Source organism: Notamacropus eugenii, chromosome 1 (genome assembly GCF_028372415.1).
Source record: "Notamacropus eugenii isolate mMacEug1 chromosome 1, mMacEug1.pri_v2, whole genome shotgun sequence".
Classification (NCBI taxonomy): domain Eukaryota; kingdom Metazoa; phylum Chordata; class Mammalia; order Diprotodontia; family Macropodidae; genus Notamacropus; species Notamacropus eugenii.
The window spans coordinates 331,488,658-331,506,303 of NC_092872.1; the positions used below are offsets into that span (position 1 = coordinate 331,488,658).

The 17,646-nt window shown below is 36.8% G+C and overlaps 1 protein-coding gene across 6 annotated transcripts in view; it reads left to right on the top strand.

Annotated features, from left to right (window-relative positions):
* Nucleotides 1-17,646, top strand: part of TTC6 (tetratricopeptide repeat domain 6) — a 299,343-nt gene that overhangs the window by 145,233 nt on the left and 136,464 nt on the right. For all 6 annotated transcript variants that reach the window (XM_072629756.1, XM_072629755.1, XM_072629759.1 and 3 more), the window contains one exon: nt 8,867-9,039. In XM_072629756.1, the coding sequence (XP_072485857.1) occupies nt 8,867-9,039 (173 nt within the window). The remainder of the gene's footprint in view (nt 1-8,866; nt 9,040-17,646) is intronic.

Genomic DNA, 17,646 nt, shown 5'->3' on the forward strand with positions numbered 1-17,646 from the left:
CTGTATCTCTTTTACCAAAATGTTAATTCTCTTTTCATAATTTGCTTGCTTCACACTTACTTCTTTTCCCAGTTTTTTCCTTTACCACTCTTATCTTTCTTTAATTCTTCTAGGAATTCTTGTTGGCCTTGGGTTCAATTGACATTTTACTTTGAAGCTTTGCTTAGCTTTTTTCATATTGTTTCCTTCTTCTAAGTTTATGTCTTGGTCTTTCCTGCTACCATAGTAGCCTTTTATGGTGAAGGTCTCTTTTGTTGTTGTATGCTCATTTTTCCAGCTTATTTCTTGACTCTGAACTTTATGTTAATGTTGGGCATTACTCATTTGTTCTAAAATTTAGTCTTTTTCCTGCTGTTTTCAGAGCTATTTCTAGGGGTATGCTTCTAAGATAGTGTTATCCTGGGAAAGATGTGACTACTGCCCTCCTGTTCTGTGCTCTGGTCTTTACCCATAAAGGGTCTCAGTCTCCTAAAACCACAAATACTAGTGCTCCTCTTAGCTTTGGAACTGTGACCAGGTACGCTACTCTCCTTCAGTCATAAGTGTTTTCTGTCCTCTTGACCTGGGAAATGTATCCCTTGGAATGAATCACAAATATTTTTCTCTGTCTTGCAACTGTGATTCAGAACAACTTATGGGCAATAATGTTGCCAATCAGTGCTAGCTACACCTGGTGCCAGCAAAGAGTTCTCTGTTGTCTCTTTCTGACCAGTTGTCCAGTCCCCTTACTGTATCTAAACTGGGAACTGCAGAGGCTGCTGCTGCTGCTGTCACTGCTGACTCTAAAGCCCACTGCTGGTGCTCCTGGCACACTCCAGACCTGCACCCAACCCACTGTTACAAATGTCTCTTGCAGACCTCCTAAGTTGTCTTTGTATGAAAAAATGTCTCCCTCTGACCTTTTGTTTTCTCTGCTGCTCCAAAATTTGATTTGAGACATTGTCCTAAAGTTGTTTGGAAGGGAATTGTGGGAGAGTTCACCTGGGTCCCAGCCTACACTCTACCCTCTTAATTTCTGAAAATAGTTTTAGAAAGAAGTATATTAGGTCATTTGGTAAAGGAAAGTGACCTGGAAAGGGGGTGCATTTCCCTCTTATCTAGGTGCTGAAAGGTTCACATTATACGGGATTTAGATGAAGGTTTCTGTAGAGGGGTCACATACAAATCATCTGACAAACTTATTAAACACAATCACCTACTGAAGGAAACCCAAAACACAAGTTTGGGGAAACCTTAAACAAGTTCTGGGAGAGGGTAACATAAAACAAGAATGCTCTGAGTGAATCCAGGACCTGGGGTAATCCAAGATACTTTGTTGCCATCTCCAACATTTATAGAGAGTTACTGAGGTCAGGAGTCATTCTGGATGCTGATAACCTTTTACCACATAAGAATGGATTTAAAAAGTATTTTCTGATCAACATAATGATTTTCCCTACAAGGTTCTGAAACATAACTGAGCTTCTGTTTAAATATTAACTATATTTTGAATTACATTTTGTCCACAATATAAATAAAAGTTATTCCATTCCTCTACCCAACTCTTGGTTTAAATGCTTTTTGAGTTATTTTTCTAATAGTGATAGTGCAATGGCACTTATCCCTCGGCCATTCCTTCTTGTGTTTAATGACATCAATTTGAGAAACAACAGATTAGATATAGGTTTGAAGACAGCCTTAAAACACCCCATAATAGGAATCAAACTCATGACATTAGTCTTATAAACATGATGTCTCACCAACATTACATTTATATTTCATCATAAGGCTATATTTTATGACTTCAAAATTGGGCTACTCTTTGAAATATATAACAAACAACTGAACTTTTAAATTATATTAGTGAGTAGTTTATTAAACACAGGAGACAAATCAGGCATCTTTCACTGCTTTAAAAAAATCTAAAGATTTTTTTAAAAAATAATTTATTTGTTTTTAGCAATCATATCCATAAGTTTTAAATTTTCTCCCCTTTCCTCCCCCCTCCCTCCCTAAGACAGCATGCAATCTTATATGGGTTATGCACATACATTCTTATTAAACACATTTTGACATTAGTCATGTTGCACAGAAGAATTAAAACAAATGGGAGAAACATGAGAAAAAACAAAACATAACAAAAGATGAAATAGCCTACTTCATTCTGCGTTCTGATTCTATAGTTCTTTCTCTGGATGGGGATGGGATTTTGCATCAAGATTCTTTTGGAAATATTTTAGGTCTTTGCATTGCTGTGAAAGGCTAAGTCCACTGGAAACAGTCCTTGCACACTGTGATTATTAGCATATAATGTTCTGGTTCTGCTCACTTTCCTCAGCATCAGGTCATATATGTCTTTCCAGGTTTTTCTGAAATCTACCTGTTAGTCATTTCTTATAGCACAATAGTATTCCATTACATTCATATACCACAACTTGTTCAGTCATTCCCCAATTGATGGGCATTCCCTTGATTTCCAGTTCTTGGTCACCACAAAGAAAGCTGCTATAAATATTTTTGAACATGTAGGTCCTTTACCCATTTTTATGATCTCTTTGGGATACAGCCCTAGAAGCATTTTTATAGCCTTCTAGACATAGTTCCAAATTGCTCTCCAGAATAGTTGGATCAGCTCGCAGCTCCACCAACAATGAATTAGTGTTCCAATTCTCCCACACCTTATCCAATATTTATCATTTTCCTTTTATGTCATATTATCCAATATGATAGCTGTGAGGTGGTATCTCAGGGTTGTTTTCATTTGCATCTCTCTAATGAATAGTGCCTTAGAACAGTTTTTCGTATGACTATAGATAGCTTTAATTTCTTCATCTGAAAACTGCCTGTTGATATCCTTTGACCATTTATCAGTTGGGGAATGACTTGTATTCTTGTACATTTGACTCAGTTCTCTCTATATTTTAGAAATGAGGCCTTTATCACAACACAAGTATAAAAATTCTTTCCCAGTTTTATGCTTCCCTCCTAATCTTGGTTTCATTGGGTTCATTTGTGGGAAAACTTTTCAATTTAATGTAATCAAAATTATCCATTTTGTACTTCATAATGTTCTCTGTCTCCTGTTTGGTCATAAATCTCTCCATTCTCCATAAATCTGGCAAACTATTCCTTGCTCTCTTAATTTGTTCATAGTATCAGCCTTTATGTCTAGATCATGTACCCATTTGGACTTTATTCTAGTATAGGATGTCAGTCATCAATCTATGCCCAGTTTCCACCACACTATTTTCCAGTTTTCACAGCAGTTTTTGTCAAACAGTGAGTTCTTATTCCAGAATCTAAGGTGCTTGGGTTTATCAAACAGTAGATTATTATAATCATTGACCACTATGGCTTGTGTACCTGAGCTATTCTACTGGTCTCCCTCACTGTTTCTTAGCCAGTACCAAGTGGTTTTGAGTATTACTGCTTTATAATACGATTTGAGATCTGGTAAGGCTAGGCCACCATCCCTAGCATTTCTTTTCATTAGCTCCCTTGATTTTCTGGACTTTTTGTTCTTCCAGATGAATTTTGATACTTTTTTTGTGCTCTATAAAATAATTTTTTGGTAGTTTGATTGGTATGTCACTGAATAAGTAAATAATAAGTAAATAAATTTTTCATTTTTATTATATTAGCTCAGCCTACACATGAGCAGCTGGTGTTTTCCCACTTACTTAGATCTGACTTTATTTGTGTGAAAAGTGTTTTGTAATTGTGTTAATATAGTCCCTGGGTTTGTTTTGGCAGGTACACTCTCAGATATTTTATAGTGTCTACCAAAGCTTTAAATGGGATTTCTCTTTCTATCTCTTGCTGTTCAGCTTTGTTAGTAATATACAGAAATACAGATGATTCATTTAGGTTTATTTTGTATCATGCAACTTTGTTAAAGTTGTTTATTATTTCCAGTAGTTTTTTACTTGATTCTCTAGGATTCTCTAAGTATATCATTATACCATCTGCAAAAAGTGATAACTTAGTTTCTTCTTTGCCTATTCTAATTCCTTCAATTTATTTTTCTTCTCTTACTGTTGAAGCTAATATTTCTAGTACCATGTTGAATAACAGAGGTGATAATGGACATCCTTGTTTCACCTCTGATCTATTGGAAATACATCTAGCTTATCCACATTGCATATAATGCTTGCTGATGGTTTTAGGCAGGTACTGCTTATTATTTTATGGCAGACTCCATTTATTCCTGTGCCCTCCAGTGTTTTCAACAGGAATGGGTGTTGTATTTTGTCAAAATCTTTTTCTGCATCTATTGAGATAATCATATGGTTTCTGTTAGTTTTGTTGTTGATATGATCAATAAAACTGAGAGTTTTCCTAATATTGAACCAACCCTGCATTCCTGGTATAAATCCTACCTGGTCATGATGTACTATTCTTGTGATAAGTTGCTGTATTCTTTTTGCTAATATCTTATTTAAAATTTTTGCATCTATATTCATTAGGGAAATTGGTCTATAATTTTCCTTCTCTGTTTTGACTCTTCCTGGTTTAAGTATCAGAACCATATTTGTATCATAAAAAGAATTTGGTAGGACTCCTTCACCAATTTTCCCAAATAGTCTATGTAGTATTGGAATTAACTGTTCTTTAAATGTTTGATAGAATTCACTTGTAAATCCATCTGGCCCTGGAAATTTTTCCTAGAGAGTTCATTGATGACTTGTTCAATTTCTTTTTCTGAGATGGTGTTATTTAAGTATATAACTTCCTTTTCTGTCAATCTGGTTAATTTATGTTTTTTTTAAATATTCATCCATCTCACTTAGATTGTCAAATTTATCAGTATATAGTTGGCCAAAGTAATTTCTAATTATTATTTTAATTTCCTCTTCATTGGTGGTGAGTTCACTCCTTTCATTTTTGATATTGGTGATTTGTCTTTCTTCTTTCTTTTTTTTTAATCAAATTGACCAAGGGCTTATCAATTTTATAGGTTTTTTCATAAAACCAACTCAAAATTGTATTTATTAGTTCAATAGTTTTCTTAATTGCAATTTTTTAATCTCTCCTTTGGTTTTCAGTATTTCTAATTTGGTATTTACTTGCAGGTTTTCAATTTGTTCTTTTTCAAGCTTTTTCAGCTGCATGTCCAATTCATTGATTTCCTTTTTCTCTATTTTATTCATGTAGGTGTTCAATGATATAAAATTTCCCCCAAGAACTGCTTTTGCAGCACTCCATAAGTTTTGGTAGGTTGTCTCATTATTGTCATTCTCTTGAATGACATTATTGATTGTTTTCTATGATTTGTTGTTTGACCCACTCATTCTTTAGGATTAGATTGTTTAGTTTCCAATTAATTTTTAGTTTATCTTTCCATGGCCTTTTATTACATATAATTTTTATTTCATCATGATCTGAGAAGGATACACTTACTATCTCTGACATTCTGAACTGGATTGTAAGGTTTTTAATGCCCTAGTACATGGGCAATTTTTGTACATGCGGAATGTACTGCTGAGAAAAAGGTATATTCTATTCCCCTTCAATTTTCTCCAGAGATCTATGATATCTACCTCATCTAGGGTTCTGTTAATTTTCTTAACTTCTTTATTGTTTATTTTGAGGTTAGATTTATCAAGTTCAGAGAGGGGGAGGTTGAGGTCCTCCACTAGTATAGTTTTGCTGTCTATTTCTTCCTGTAACTCTCTTAACTTCTCCTCTGAAAAACTGGATACTATACCACTTGGTGTATATATGTTTAATAATGATATTTCTTCGTTGTCTGTGGTGTCTTTTAGCAGGATATAATGTCCTTCCTTATCTCTTTTGATTAGATCTATTTCTGCTTTTTCTTTGTCCATGATCAGGATCACTACCCCTATTTTTTCTTACATCAATTGAAGCACAATATATTCTTCTCCAACCATTTACCTTTACCCTGTGTGTATCCCTTTGTTTCAAATGTGTTTCTTATAAACAACATATTGTTGGATTATGGTTTTTATTCTATTCTACTGTCCACCTCTGTCTCATGGGAGAATTCATCCCATTCACATTCACAGTTATGATTACTAGCTTTGTCTTTCCCTCCATTTTATTTCCCACTATTTATGGTTTTAGTTCTCCCTTCTCCCTTCCCCTCCACAATAGAGTTTTAATTTTTGACCACCAGCTCCCTCAGTCTTCCCTTCCTTCTGTTATCTCCCTTCCATTTTCTTTCTCCTTTCCCTTCCGACTGCCTATAGGGCAAGTTAGATGTCTGTACTTAACTGAATTTGTTGTTCCCTCCTTGAACCAAATCAGATAAAAGTAAATCTAAAACAATGCTCCTCTCCCTCCTCTCTCTCCCTCCACTATAATATGTTTTGGTGCTTCTTCCTTTCATGTAGTTTATATTTTTCTGCCTCCTTCTTTTCACATCTCCCATTACAGTTCCTTCACACCCTTAAATCACATTTTTGTCATCACATCGTTTAATTTATACCCACTCCCTCTCTCTATGTATATCCCTTTTAAATATCACAATAAATATATAATTCTCAAGATGAGCAAGTATCATCTTCCCTTATAGGGATGTGAACAGTTTGCCCAAATTGAATAACAAGTTTTTTTTCTTCCTATTTACCTTTTTATGCCTCTCTTGAAATTTCAAGATCAATTTTTTTATTGCACTCTGGCCTTGTCATCAAGAAGGTCTGGAAATCCCTTATTTCATTGAATGTCCATCTCCTTCCTTGAAATATTGTGTTCAATTTTGATGGGCAAAGGATCCTTGGTTGTATTGCAAGCTCCTTTGCCTCATAGAATATCATATTCCAATCACTCAGATCTTTTAATGTAGAAGCTGCAAGGTCCTGTGTGATCCTGACTGTAGTTCCTAGATATTTCAATTGTTTCTTTCTCCCTGCTTGCAGTGTTTTCTCCTTAACTTAATAGTTCTGGAATTTGACAACAATATTCCTTGGTGTTTTCAGTTTGGGATCTCTTTCAGGAGGTAATTGGTGGATTGTTTTGGTGACTATTTTGCCCTCTGGATCTAGGACCTTGGAGCAGGTGTCCTTGATGATTTCTTGGAAAATATTTTCCAGGCTGTTGGTTTTGTTTTTTTTTTTTTACCATGGCTTTCTGGTAGATCAATAATTCTTAGATTTTTTCTCTTAGATGTATTTTCCAAGTCAGTTGTTTTTCCAATGAGACATTTTACATTTTCTTCTATTTTTTTAATTCTTTAGATTCTGTTTGACTGATTCTTGATTTCTCATAGATTCATTAGCTTCTACTTGCTAAATTCTATTTTTAATAGATTATTTTCTTCAGTTAACTTTTGCATCTTCTTTTCCATTTGCCCAATTGTTCCTTTTAAGGAATTATTTTCTTCAGTTAGGTTTTGTACCTCCTTTTCCATTTGTCTAATTTTCCTTTTTAAGGAGCTGTTCTCTTCAGTGAATCTTTTTTTCATTTCATCAATTGTATTTTTTAAATTATTGGCCAATTTTTCTTCTACCTCTGTAATTTGGCTTTTAAAATCCTTCTTGAGCTCTTCCAAGACTGCTCTTTGGGCTTGAGATCAGTTCATATTTGCTTGTGAGGTTTCTACCATGGGTATATTGTCAGTGCTATCTTCTTCTGAATTTATATTTTGATCTTCCCTTTCCCCATAGTAAGATTTTATGGTCTTTGCTTTTCTGATTTGATTTTAATGGTGATTTCCTTTTTCCTGGCTTTGAAAGGGGAATCTCTGCTTCTGGGACATAGGGAAATTAGTCCCACGTTTCTTGTGCTGGGAGCTCAAGACCTATTTACTGGCTATTGTGTGTTGTGGCCTCTGATTCTTTCAACTAAAAGTTGTATAATGCCGCAGCTTACTTGGTGCTGAGCTGGCTAGTGTGGGCTGAGGTTGAGGCCAGGTGAACTCTTTCTGAGTTTCCCTGGGTTCCACTGAAACTCACTGGGTAAGGTTGGGGGAGGGGTGATCTGGCCATTGGAGGAGTCCTCTTCCCTCAGGACTGAACTAGAGAAGAGGCAGGCTTAGAGGCTGATGAACCCCCATCTATGCTAGTGTCTGCCCAATTCCCCTGGCTGTGCTAAGGCACACCTGGTGTCCTGGTGTTGGTGTTTATGGGCTCCATCCCCTTGGGGCTCAGAATCTCCTCCTGTTCCTTGGAGTTGAGGATTGCTGGGATTCCTCTGGTCCTGCACTGGTCCCCTCAGCCACAGCAAGAAGTACCCTTCCCATCGATCATACCCAACCCCCCCTTCGCCTTCTGCTGGTTTCACTATTCCAGGATTTTTCCTGGGGGAATATTCTCTGGATTTTTCAAAGTTAACCTGGGAGAATGGGAACACTTGCAGTTTACTCTGCCATCTTGGCTCCTGGCACTTCAAGTAGATAACTTTCAAACATTTAGTCTGTGGACTGATAGACTGAGGAGCTGTTGTCCAGGGTCCTGTACTTCTTTCTCACTCAGTCCTGCTGTTCTCCAGTCCTGAGATGAGAGGTTTGAGAATCCACACTGCTGCTTCTGATTCAATCTGTCCTGGGTCATTCCTCTACACTATCATGGAGTCTGCCCTGGTGCAGCCCACACACTCTGTGCTTCCCCACCTCTGTGTAGTACATCCTTCCCATCAACTTTCTTGGCTGTCCTGGACTGGAAATCTGCCACACTGTGTCTCCTAGTGGATTCTGCCACTCTAAAACTTGTTCAGATTCAGATTTTTTAGAGATATCTGAAAGAGTTTGTGGATGAGCTCAGGTTCATCCCTGCTTTCACTCTGCCATCTTGGCTCCACCACCCTCCCCCCCCATATTTAAGACCTTTTAAGGAGAAATAACTAAGGATTTTATTTTGAGGAAATTGTTTTTACTGGTGAATAAACTATTGAAACACTGAATTTCATCTCATTTTATTTTCTTTAGATGTTTATTTATCAAAGGCTGAAATTTTCAACAAAAGAGGTAATAATACATTGGCACTGCTAAATTATAGCCAAGCAATTAAGTGTAGACCTACAGATGATGACATCTATTTCAAGAGAGCTCAGATACTTGATGTTGGGAACAAATTTTTGGCCATTGATGATTATTCTAAAGTAAGTTTTATTTCATATCATGTTATTATTTTTCTCTTTTTTGTCTTTATGTCATCTTTTCCTTCTTTATATAGTATTGTCATGATAAGACCTTGGGACACTTTCTGAAAATCTATGTGTGAAATAGGTACTTTGTAGGTTGAAAGGTTTGGAGTTTGGGGTTTTTTTGTCATTAGACGAATTAATGACTTAATAGTTATTTTTTGTAGTTAGTTGCTTATCTTTCAGCATATTGATGTTGAATCATTGTGTAGGGTTTTATAACTGAAGGCAATTTCAAAGAATTTTACCTTCTTTTTTCCTTTCTCCTAGAATTACAGGCTGATTGTAAAAGAAACATAAAAATTCTCATTCTCTTCACTATTGTCAGTGGCTTCACAGCCAGGAATCTTGGTGAGATCCATTCACAGATGTATTTTATCTATAGAAAGTCACTTTCCCCTCCCTGCTCCACCCTACCCTTTCTAACCCCTCATCCCTGCTGCCTTCTGCCTCTATTATGAAAAACAAAAAACAAATCCCACACACAAACTAACAGGCACTGTTTTCAGTCTTTGACAAGTAAGAGAGTGAGAGAAGGGAATGTGGTAGTCAATCTCTTTCCAGCTCTGAATTCTAAGACTCAGTGAAAAAACCTTGGTTTTTCTTTATCACATGAATGACACTATTCACAAACATTTATGTAGTTTACTTAAGTTTAACTTTAGTTTACTTTAAGTTACTTTACTTAAGTAAAGTTTACTTTAGTTTAACAGCTCATTCATGATGCACTCCCCAAATCACTTCTCCATCATTTAGGATAAGGCTTCCCTATATATGCCCTTTGATTTTTCTAACAGAGCATGCTCTCTCCAGGCCTGTGGAACCCCATGCCATTGTAAAGCAAGGACATCTATAAGTAAAAATGGTACACAAAGTGACTTCATCATTGTGTTTTGTTTTTGTTTTTTTTTTACTTCAGAAAATCTGAAGTAAAGTACTGTTTTTTTAATTTCTTATTTCAAGATTTATATTTTATGTACCACAGTTGTTGGAGGAGGTCTTTTTTCTATTGAATCATCTTCGTCATCTTGCTTTAAGATCTGTACCTTCGGGTCTTGGGGCATTATAATTAGTGGAGAAGGTGGCTCAGCTCGGGGGTGCCTACACAAACTTTTCATATACTGCACAGAGATAGAGGCTTGCTTAATGGCATTTCAGGTGGTGATTCATTAGGATAAGAGGCCTCTCAGACTGCTCAGGAATAAGTCATATATTTTGGACCAGACCCTGATTTTATTGCTATGGGAAACTCTTGGTGAGGAAACTACCTCTACTAATGTGGCCTGGTCACTGTTTTGCAATTTAAAGCCATAGAGAGTTGCCTGAGGGCTCTGAGAGTTAACTAACTTGCCCACAGTCATATAGACTGTATGTACGAAAGCTGGGACTTGAACTCCTGTCTTTTTGGCCCAAAGGCCTGCTTTCTCTTCATTATGCTACTATACAAGTTTACATGCATGCTTGCATGTGTGTGTGTGTGTGTGTCTGTCTGTCTCTCTGTCTACCTGTATTTTATGTGTTACAGAGCCACAGATGAGTGGCCATAAGGCTTTTAATTGACAACCTCCAGTGATGGGAAACTTACTTCTTTACTAGGCAATCAATAATATTTTTGAATAGCTTTGAGTGTTAGAAAGATTTTCTTGTCAACAAACTGAAATAAAACCACTCTTTGCTTCTGGTTTTACTTTCTAGGTCTAAGAACAAATCATCTTTAAAAAGTCTTAAGTTCTCTTTCATAAGATAGCTCTAAAATATTCCTTCTGAGTCTTCTACAGGCTAAACATCTTTAATTCCTTTAACTTATTCATATATAGGTAGGTGGTAGTGCTAAGAATGCTAATCCTAGAGTTAGGAAGATCTGAGTTTGAATCTGGCATCAGATACTTACTAGCTACATGGTCAAATCATTTAACCATCTGGTCTACCAGTTTAGGAACCCAGAAGGTTATCTTTCATGAGTTGTTCTTAATTAAGCCATGTCTGATTCTGTGTAATCATTGCTTTCTGTTGTGATTGTAACTATGTCCTTAATAATTTCTTACAAATTTCTCAACAACTAAAGTTAGGTTCACTAACTAGTCATGCAGTACCTTTACAAAACTTCATTCTTTTTCACATGTCACTGACAGTGACTCGATAATCATGTCTGTCAATTCTTCCATTAATATAGGATATGGTTTATCTGAATCAGGTGACTTTAATTCATGAAGGTGCTCATTTAATAGTTCTTTATTTATCTTGAGCATCAACTATTGGCCTTGTCTGTTTTTTTCATTTCTAGTCCAAAGGTCAGTCTCCTTGACAGAGAAAGAACAGATTGACATAAGGACTGGATCTGTGAGTTCACTGGTATAGGAAACTCCTGACTGACAAAGCTCCATTTACCAATACAGGCTGGCACTGTCATAGTCTTAGGCAGCTGCTCACACCATTTAAATGACTTGCCCAAAGCCACACGGCCATTATATGTCAGAGTTAGAACTTAAACTTAGATCTCCCTAATTTTAAGGCTAAATTTCATCATTTCTACTCCAGCACTACCTCTCCATATGAATTATGGAAATTGTCCTTATCTCTGTTGTCAGTATCCTTGCCTTACACTCCCTGGTCTCTTTTTATGCTTCTCTTTGCCTCAGTATAACTTATTTGTTTTTATTTTGCTTGTTGTTATTTTGTCAACCTTTGCTTTCTGTAACAACAAGGACCCCAGCATACACAGAAGGGCCTGCTGTACAGGTTCTTAAATGTGATGGGGAGTAATACTTAATAAAATGGGAAAGGTAGATTTGGGCAAGTTTTGAAGGACTTTAAAAGTCAAACAGCAAAGTTTATGTTTGAACCTAAAGCCAAGAGGGAGCCATTGGGATTTACTAAAAAAGAGGAAAGATATTTTCAGACCTGCACTTTAAGAAAATTACTTACCAGCATTATGGAACATAGACTGGAATAGAGGGATACTTAAGACAGTAAGAACAATGAGATGTCTTGTAATAGTTTAGGTAAAGGGTTTTGTAGGTTTGAGCTCAGGTGGTGCCCATGTAAGAAAGAGGAAGATGCAAAATATATTGTAGATATAAAAGAAACAAGATTTGCCAACTGGTTGGGATGAAAGGGAATGAGGAGTTGAATATATAATGCTGATTCCAGACCTGGATGACTGAAAGAATGGTGCTGCCATTCTCTATAAAGAAAGCCTGGGACAGTACTGAGGTATACCTACACTGTTGTGTGGTGGGATATGAATGATAATCTAACAGAGGAGATTGAGGAAAAGCAGTCTGATTAAAGAGCAGGTGGAAGACCAAAAGGGAGCAACGTCACAAAAATTGTATAAGGAGAGGCTGCTCAAATGCTGCAGATAGCTTCAACTGTCAACCCATCTATGTTGTGAAATCCCCACTCTTCCTTCATGTTACTTTTCCTATTGTTAGAATAAGTGGACACAGTAAGGGTGTCAGTATCAATCCATAGGTTAAATATTTCTACAGCTAATTTTTTTTAAATTTATTTTTGCTAGCATTTAAAATCATTCCTAAATATATACAGACATCAATCATAATTTGCTCTTGCTACATCCAAATCAGCAGGACTTATTTTGTTATAAACAAGTACTAGGGTATGAATGGAACCTGGATATTACTATGAATAGGTGGGAACCACAGTTTGGGGGTTACCCTGCCACTTTGCTCAAGGAAGTCAGGTTATTAGAATTCTAGGCTAGAAAGAACAATTCATTGGAATGAAGTTCTTTCATTCATCATTGTCAACCATTGTCTGAAATACAAAATTAAGCATATTGAAGTAGTCATGCTGAAACACTGATTTGGGTCAATATTGCCTTATTCTGCATCTCTCCCTTTAACACACCCATAAGTAACAATGGGACTCCAACTCTTCATATCCTTTTTCTTTAGGAAATCATGTTTTAGTTTTAAAGTTTCAGTGCAGTTTTAAACTTCAACAATTTCAGAAGTATAAATGCTACACATTTCCTAAAACATTTGAAAGGTTAATTATTTAAAATTTTAAAATATTTATATGTTTTAGCTAAATATCAACACAATCCCATTTCATGCTATGTATCACTCTGGTCAGTTATTTAACTTTTTTTTAAAAATATATTTGTTTGTTTGTTTTAGTTTTAAACATTCATTTCCACAAAATATTGAGTTCCAAATTTTCTCCTCATCTCTCCCCTCCCCCCACCCCAAGATATCATGCATTCTGATTACTCCTTTCCCCAGTCTACACTCCCTTCTATCACATCCCTCCCTTCCTTATTCCCATCTCCTCTATCTTCTTTTAGGGTAAGATAGATTTCTATGCCCTGTTACCTGTATATTGTATTTCCCAACTGCAGGTCAAAACAATTTTTAACATTTGTTTTTAAAACTTTGAGTTCCAACTTTTCTTCCTTCCTCCCTCCTCACTCATCCCCACTGAGAAGGCAAGCAATTCAATATAGGTTATACGTGTATAGTTATGCAAAAGGCTTCCATAAAAGTCATGTTGTGAAAGAAAAACTATATTTCTCTCCATCTTATCCTGGCCCCCATTTATTCTATTTTCTTTTTGACCTTGTCCCTCCCCAAAAGCGTTTACTTCTAATTACCTCCTCCTCCCTTTTGCCCTCCCACCTATCAACCCCCCAACACCCCACTTCTCCCTTTCTCCCCTACTTTTCTCTAGTGTAAGATAGATTTTCATGCCAAATTGAGTGTGCATGTTATTTCCTCCTTAAGCCAAATGTGAAGAAAGTAAGCTTCCCTTTTTTCCTCTCACTTCCCCATTTTTCCTCTCCATTGAAAAAACTTTTTCTTGCCTCTTTTATGAGAGATAATTTGCCCCATTCAGTTTCTCACTTTCTTCTCCCAATATATTCCTCTCTCACCTCTTAATTTTATTTTTTTAGATATCATCCCTTCTTATTCATCTCACCCTGTGCCCTCTGTCTATATGTATATAATCCCTCCAACTACCCAAATACTGAGAAAAGTCTCAAGAGGTACAAGTATTATCTTTCCATGTAGGAATGTAAACAGTTCAACTTTAGTAAATCCCCTATGATTTTTCTTTCCTGTTTACCTTTTCGTGCTTCTCTTGATTCTTGTGTTTGAAAGTCAAATTTTGTATTCAGCTCTGCAATTTTCATCAAGAATGCTTGAAAGGCTTCTATTTCATTGAATGGCCATTTTTTCCCCTGAAATATTATACTCAGTTTTGCTGGGTAGATGATTCTTGATTTTAATCCTAGCTCCTTTGACTTCTGGAATATCATATTCCAAGCCCTTCAATCCCTTAATGTAGAAGCTGCTAGATCTTGTGTTATCCTGATTGTATTTCACAATACTCAAATTGTTTCTTTCTGGTTGCTTTCAATATTTTTTCCTTGACCTGGGAACTCTGCAATTTAACTACAACATTCCTTGGAGTTTTTTCTTTTGGGTTCTCTTTCAATAGGTGATTGGTGGATTCTTTCAATATTTATTTTGCTCTATGGTTCTAGAATATCAGGCCAGTTTTCCTTCATAATTTCTTGAAAGATGTTGTCTAGGCTTTCTTTTTTATCATGGTTTTCAGGTAATCCCATAATTTTTGAATTATCTCTCCCAGATCTATTTTCCAGATCAGTAGTTTTTCCAGTGAGATATTTCACATTGTCTATTTTTTCATTCCTTTGGTTTTGTTTTATAATTTCTTGATTTTTCAGAGTCATTAGCTTCCATCTGCTCCATTTTTATCTTTAAGGAATTATTTTCTTCAGTGAGCTTTTAGATCTCCTTTTCCATCTGACCAATTCTGCTTTTTAGGGCCTTCTTCTCCTCATTGACTTTTTGGATCTCTTTTGCCATTTGGGTTACTCTATTTTTTTAAATGTTATTTTCTTCAGCATTTTTCTGGATCCCCTTTAGCAAGCAGTTGACTTGTTTTTCATGATTTTCTTGCATCACTCTCATTTCTCTTTCCAATTTTTGCTCTACTTCTCTTACTTGATTTTCAAAATTCTTTTTGAGTTCTTCCATGGCCTGAGACCAATTTACATTTTTCTTGGAGGTTTTGGATGGAAGAGCTTTGACTTTCTTTTCTTCAGTTTGCATGCTTTGGTCTTCCTTGTCACCAAAGTAAGATTAATATAGTCTGGTTCTTTTTTTGGTTTTTGCTCATTTCCCCAGCCATTTACTTGCCTTTGGAGCTCTTTCTCAAGGTAGTTCTCTGCTTCAAATGAGTGTGTGTGTGAGGGAGGGTGTACTGTCAGATACTCAATCTCCCCACAATCTGTGGGTCTGGAGCTCCAGAAACTGTGACTGCTGCTGCCCCTGCTGCTGCTGTGGCTGCCAACGGCTCCTCTGTCCCCCTCCTCCCTCAGCTGCCCTGGGGCTGGGGCTGAACCTCTCCACTCTCCTGTACTGGTCCCACAGACTTTTCCACTGACCTTCCAATTTATCCTTAGCATTTTGGGGTCATGAAGTCTGGAAACCACCACAAATTCAGTCTCCCCAAGGCCTGCTCAGGTCCCCTCTGTGTACTTACAACCCACATTGGACATGCCCTGTGCCCAGCAGTGTAATAGACACTTTCCTGTGACCTTCCAGACTATCTTGGTCTGGAGATTTGCTTCACTCTGTCATTCTGTAAGTTGTGCAGCTCCAGAATTTGTTTAGAGTCATTTTTTACAGGTATTTGGCAGGACTTGGTGGCACTGATCTTGAACATTTATTTTGCCATCTTGGTCCCACTTCCCTCCCCCCAGTTATTTAACTTTGTAAAAATTTTCATCAGCTGCTTCTTAGTGACCTAAAGGATTGTATTTGTAATACTAGTCTCAGGATTATCCAAAGAATGAGATTTTTATCCATACATAAAGTCAATGGAGACTGACCAAGCAACTGAGGTGTCGGAGCAAGAGGACCTCCTCTTCTGATCCACCAGTCTGAAACTGTCATCCAGAAACTGTCCCACACAAAATGCATAATGACAGATGCCTTGTTTTGCCAAAATTGAAATGAAAAATCCATTGTTCAAAAGTCACAAAACTAAATTTGCTTAAAATAAATTTAAATATTTAAAAGACCTGAAGTCCATAAATCCCCTTTCCTCTCTACTCCTCTCGCCATGAGTTCCATGTGACTCAAACTGTGGGCTGAGCCAAAGCTCAACGCAGGTCAGATGGGCCTATTAAAGTGTAGGGAAGATCTTCAAATTCCCTTACCATTATAAATATACAGAGCCTCAGTCTTCATATCACTTCTAAACCGTGCCATATGAACCTCAGCTATCTTTTTCAACTTCATAAAACCAGAACCTGGCCTCTGCTGGCTCTGAAAGGTGAGGATTTTTTACGCATATCCCCAAAAAAGTCCTTTACCTTACTTTGTGGCCATTTATAAAGCATTCTTACATGTGACTATGCCCTGACTCCCATCCTCTGCTATCTAATCTTCCTCTGCTATCTATATGCTGTTATCCTCCATTAGAATATAAGCTTTTGAAAGTTTGCTAGCTTGTATTTTTATCCCAAACCTTTTCACCTTTTTGTTTGTTTGTTCATTGTTCTTCCACATCCTGACTTCAGCCCCTTGCCATAGAGGGTCCAAGTATATGAATCTCTTCTTGTGCCAAGAGTCATTCTCTTTCTCTTGATACAAGACCAGATCTCCTAATTCTAAGGAGTTATCATAAGGTAACTCCTGAGGCTAAGGCTTCCCATAGAAATTCCTACTCTTTTTGGAAATCATTCCAAATATCATTCAGGAATGACATTATCTTGAAATCACATTGTCTAGCAACTCCCCATTTGGACCAAATGCCTGCTTCTTCTATAAGACAGACATTTGTGATCTTTCTTCCATCACCACCCCTGCTACAACCTTAGGATTGCTCTGGATAAAAGCATAGAAAGGGCAAAAGGCCAAAGTGGTATATTGGCTTAATTCTTTGGACCAAAACAAAGGGGAAGCCTCACCTATGATTCACTTGTCCCAAGCTAACTAATTTATCTTGAACTCAATCCCAGTCACTTAGAACTAACCAGAAGCTATCTTTTGGAAGCTCAACAAATCACAAATGGGTATATCCACATCCTTTTTGAATAAAAGAAAGCTCATCAAGTTAAATTTTGATCAACTACCTATACTATGGACTAGAGTTTAACTGGGAAGTTGGTAAAGAGAACCATAGATCAGAGAGTAATTAGTATAAAGACAGGGATAGAAATCCCCTAACCTCTCTGACCCCAAACCTCTCAGTTGAATCAATCAATTAGTCAGTCAGAGGTATAAACTAGATCTGGACATTTCCTGAATCAATATGAAAGGAGCAAAGTGCTTTGATCCTTTTATGAGAGCATATGAAACCTCACAAAAAATATTTTATAATTGGTTAAAGAGAGCCCTGAGGGGTTGTGTATAGTGCAGCAAGCTATTTCACAAGTTTCCTTTCCATCAGGAGCTTCCAAGCTCAGAAACATCTTGGGGACGCAGGCCCTTTCTGCCTGTACCTATACAACAAAGGAAAAAGGGGTTTATGCAGTGAGCCTCGGTGGAAGGTTAAACTCCACCACCC